This window comes from Egretta garzetta, unplaced genomic scaffold (genome assembly GCF_000687185.1).
Source record: "Egretta garzetta isolate BGI_Z169 unplaced genomic scaffold, ASM68718v1 scaffold4, whole genome shotgun sequence".
Taxonomy (NCBI): Eukaryota; Metazoa; Chordata; class Aves; order Pelecaniformes; family Ardeidae; genus Egretta; species Egretta garzetta.
Window position 1 is genome coordinate 2,211,780 of NW_009259329.1, and position 2,416 is coordinate 2,214,195.

At 57.1% G+C, this 2,416-nt stretch overlaps 1 protein-coding gene across 1 annotated transcript; it reads right to left on the reverse strand.

Moving 5' to 3' along the window:
• On the reverse strand, positions 1 to 2,410 carry LOC104124374 (ectoderm-neural cortex protein 1). Its single transcript, XM_009636711.2, has one exon. It carries the CDS (start codon positions 2,324 to 2,326, stop codon positions 776 to 778), a length of 1,551 nt encoding a protein of 516 aa, XP_009635006.1. The 5' UTR covers positions 2,327 to 2,410; the 3' UTR covers positions 1 to 775.
• Positions 2,411 to 2,416: the final 6 nt, after the last annotated feature.

Here is a 2,416-nt window from a genome sequence, read left to right on the forward strand (position 1 = left end):
CAGGGATCTGTGATTCACTGGCATCTTTTCTGCCAAGAGCCTTTAAAAAGGTTTCATTCCAGTTGCAAACTTTTAAGAAGTTAATCGCTGTGTAGCAGAAAAAGAAATGGCATGAAAGGGACACCAGAGAATAATTAGAAGCAGAGAAACCCTGTGTTTATATGTAGACAGGGCTTGTCTTACAAATGCAGTTACCAACCATTCTGGGACTAAATCCCAGCTATAATCTTGTTCTGGCACCAGCTCACAGCCCTCACAAGACATTTGGGTGCCACTCGCAGATTAACCCTGGCACCAGGAGGAGGCGGCTGTGCTAAAAGCAGCAGCCAGCCCCCCCATGGCACCGCGCGGTCTATCCCAGCTCCTGCAGCCAGGCTGCCTGTTAACACAACCATCGACTCTACGAGCTTTCTGTACCAGGGATGACACCCAATCCTCCTCTCGGAGAGCATTCCCCAAAATCTTTGCATAGGCCAAGACTCAGGGGAAGGGCTGGGATGCCAGGTTAAGTGTCTTGTTATTTATACTAATCTTCTCCCCACAGCATTTCAGCACCTAAAGAGACTTTCTTGCCCCTGCAGGGTTTTAGATCCCAAACCACCAGCGTGTTTCTGGAGCTGCTGCTCGCACAAGGCTGTTCTCTAGGACAACTCCAGTCCAGATCCACGTGCATCTGCCCCTCGGAGTTTAACCCTTGAGCAGCGCAAAGTTATACAGAGGAGCTCTGGGTGGATCCGCAACCATTTACCTTCCAGGTTCTTTGCCACACGGTGACTCAGGCAGACAGGTACTTCCAGGTGCTGACAAAGGCGGTGGGGATGAGGGAATAAGGCACTGTCGTGACACTGCTCCAGGTGTCTGATGATGGGTCGTAACAGTCCAGCGTTTTGCAGCGCTGAGCCCCGCAGTAGCCCCCCACCACGTACAGTCTGTTACCCGACGTAACAGCACGGCAGCTGATGCGCTTAGCGGTGACATCCCCAAATTTGGACCACTGGTAGGTGTCGCTGTGGAAGCGGTAAGCGGAGCTGGCGGAAACCTCCGTGTCCCCCCCAATGACAATGATGTGGCTGCCCACCACAGCGGCAGCCGTGTACCGCCAGGGCTGGGGGCAGCTGGCAGGCACCGTCCAGCGGTTCTGGCAGGGGTCAAAGCATTGCACCTTGGGCAGCTTCTCCTGGTTGGTGCTGGTGCCACCGAAAACAAACAGCTTCATCTTGGCTCCCACCACAGCAGCATTGCTTACGCCTTCTCGGAGAGGGGCCACCAAGGACCATTTGTCCAGCTGCGGGTCGTAGTGTTCGACTTGCTTGAGAGAGACGGAGGGAGAGGCCGGGAAGGCACCGCTCACTGCTGTGTGACCCCCCACCACGTACAGACAGTGGTCCAGCTCAGCGGAGCCGTGGCCAAACCGTGCCACCAGCATGGGAGCAGCTTTTGCCCACTCGTCGTGGAGGGTGTCGTAAACCCAGACGTCTTTGGAAGCGCCGTTCTCGGAGCCTTTGCCGCCAGTGATGTACACTTTGCACCCAATGGCGCAAGCGCTGCACTCTTTACGAGGGCTTGGGATGTCGGCACGAGGGATGATCTCGCTGGTTTTATGATCCAGCATATAAATCTTGTCACACATGAAGGTCTGGCCACCGAGCAGCAGCAGGGCCTGGCTGACCTTGCGGGGTCGGGCACAGCACCCTGTCACAAGGCCATCGTTTTGCAGGATCTTCATTTTGCATCGCACGGCATCGGCCACGATCTCCTCCCCCAGCTTGTGGCTGGGCACCAGCTTCTCACCAGCCACTTGCTTCCGCAGGTAGGACTCGGGCAGAAGGGCCAGGCGGACGGAGCGCAGCAGCTCTGGCAGAACTTCGTGGCGTCGGGGCAAATCGTACCGGATCCAACCGATAACAGCTTCGTAGACCAGCGTCTCATCCTCTACCTCCAGCTCTTCGCTCTCCACCAGCTCCAGCAGCTTGTCTTTGGGCAGTCGGAGGAAGTCTTCAGTCTTGCAGAGCGAGGTGAAGTTGGCCAACGCCATCCTCCAGGACAGCTCCAGCAGCCGCTCGCAGCAGTGGGCATCGGACAGCAGCAGCATGTTCAAGCAATTCCCAGGGTAGAGATTCTTCTCCAGAAAGTCAGCCGAAGCATCCCGAATATCCTGAAACTGCAACATGTCCCCGGCCTCCAGCAAGGACTCCGCGTTCTCCTCGTTTATCAGCACCCGGGCCGAGTAGGCGTAGTCCAGCAGCAGCTCCAGCACCTCGGGGTGGAGGGAGTCGTGGAAGTTGACTTCGGCGTCTCTGCTCTCCTTCAGGCCACCGCTGAACATGGCCTCGAAGTAGCGGCTGCAGGAGGCCAGGACGGCCCGGTGGCAGTGGAAGGCCTGGTTCCCCGCCCGCAGCACCACGTCGGTGAAGAG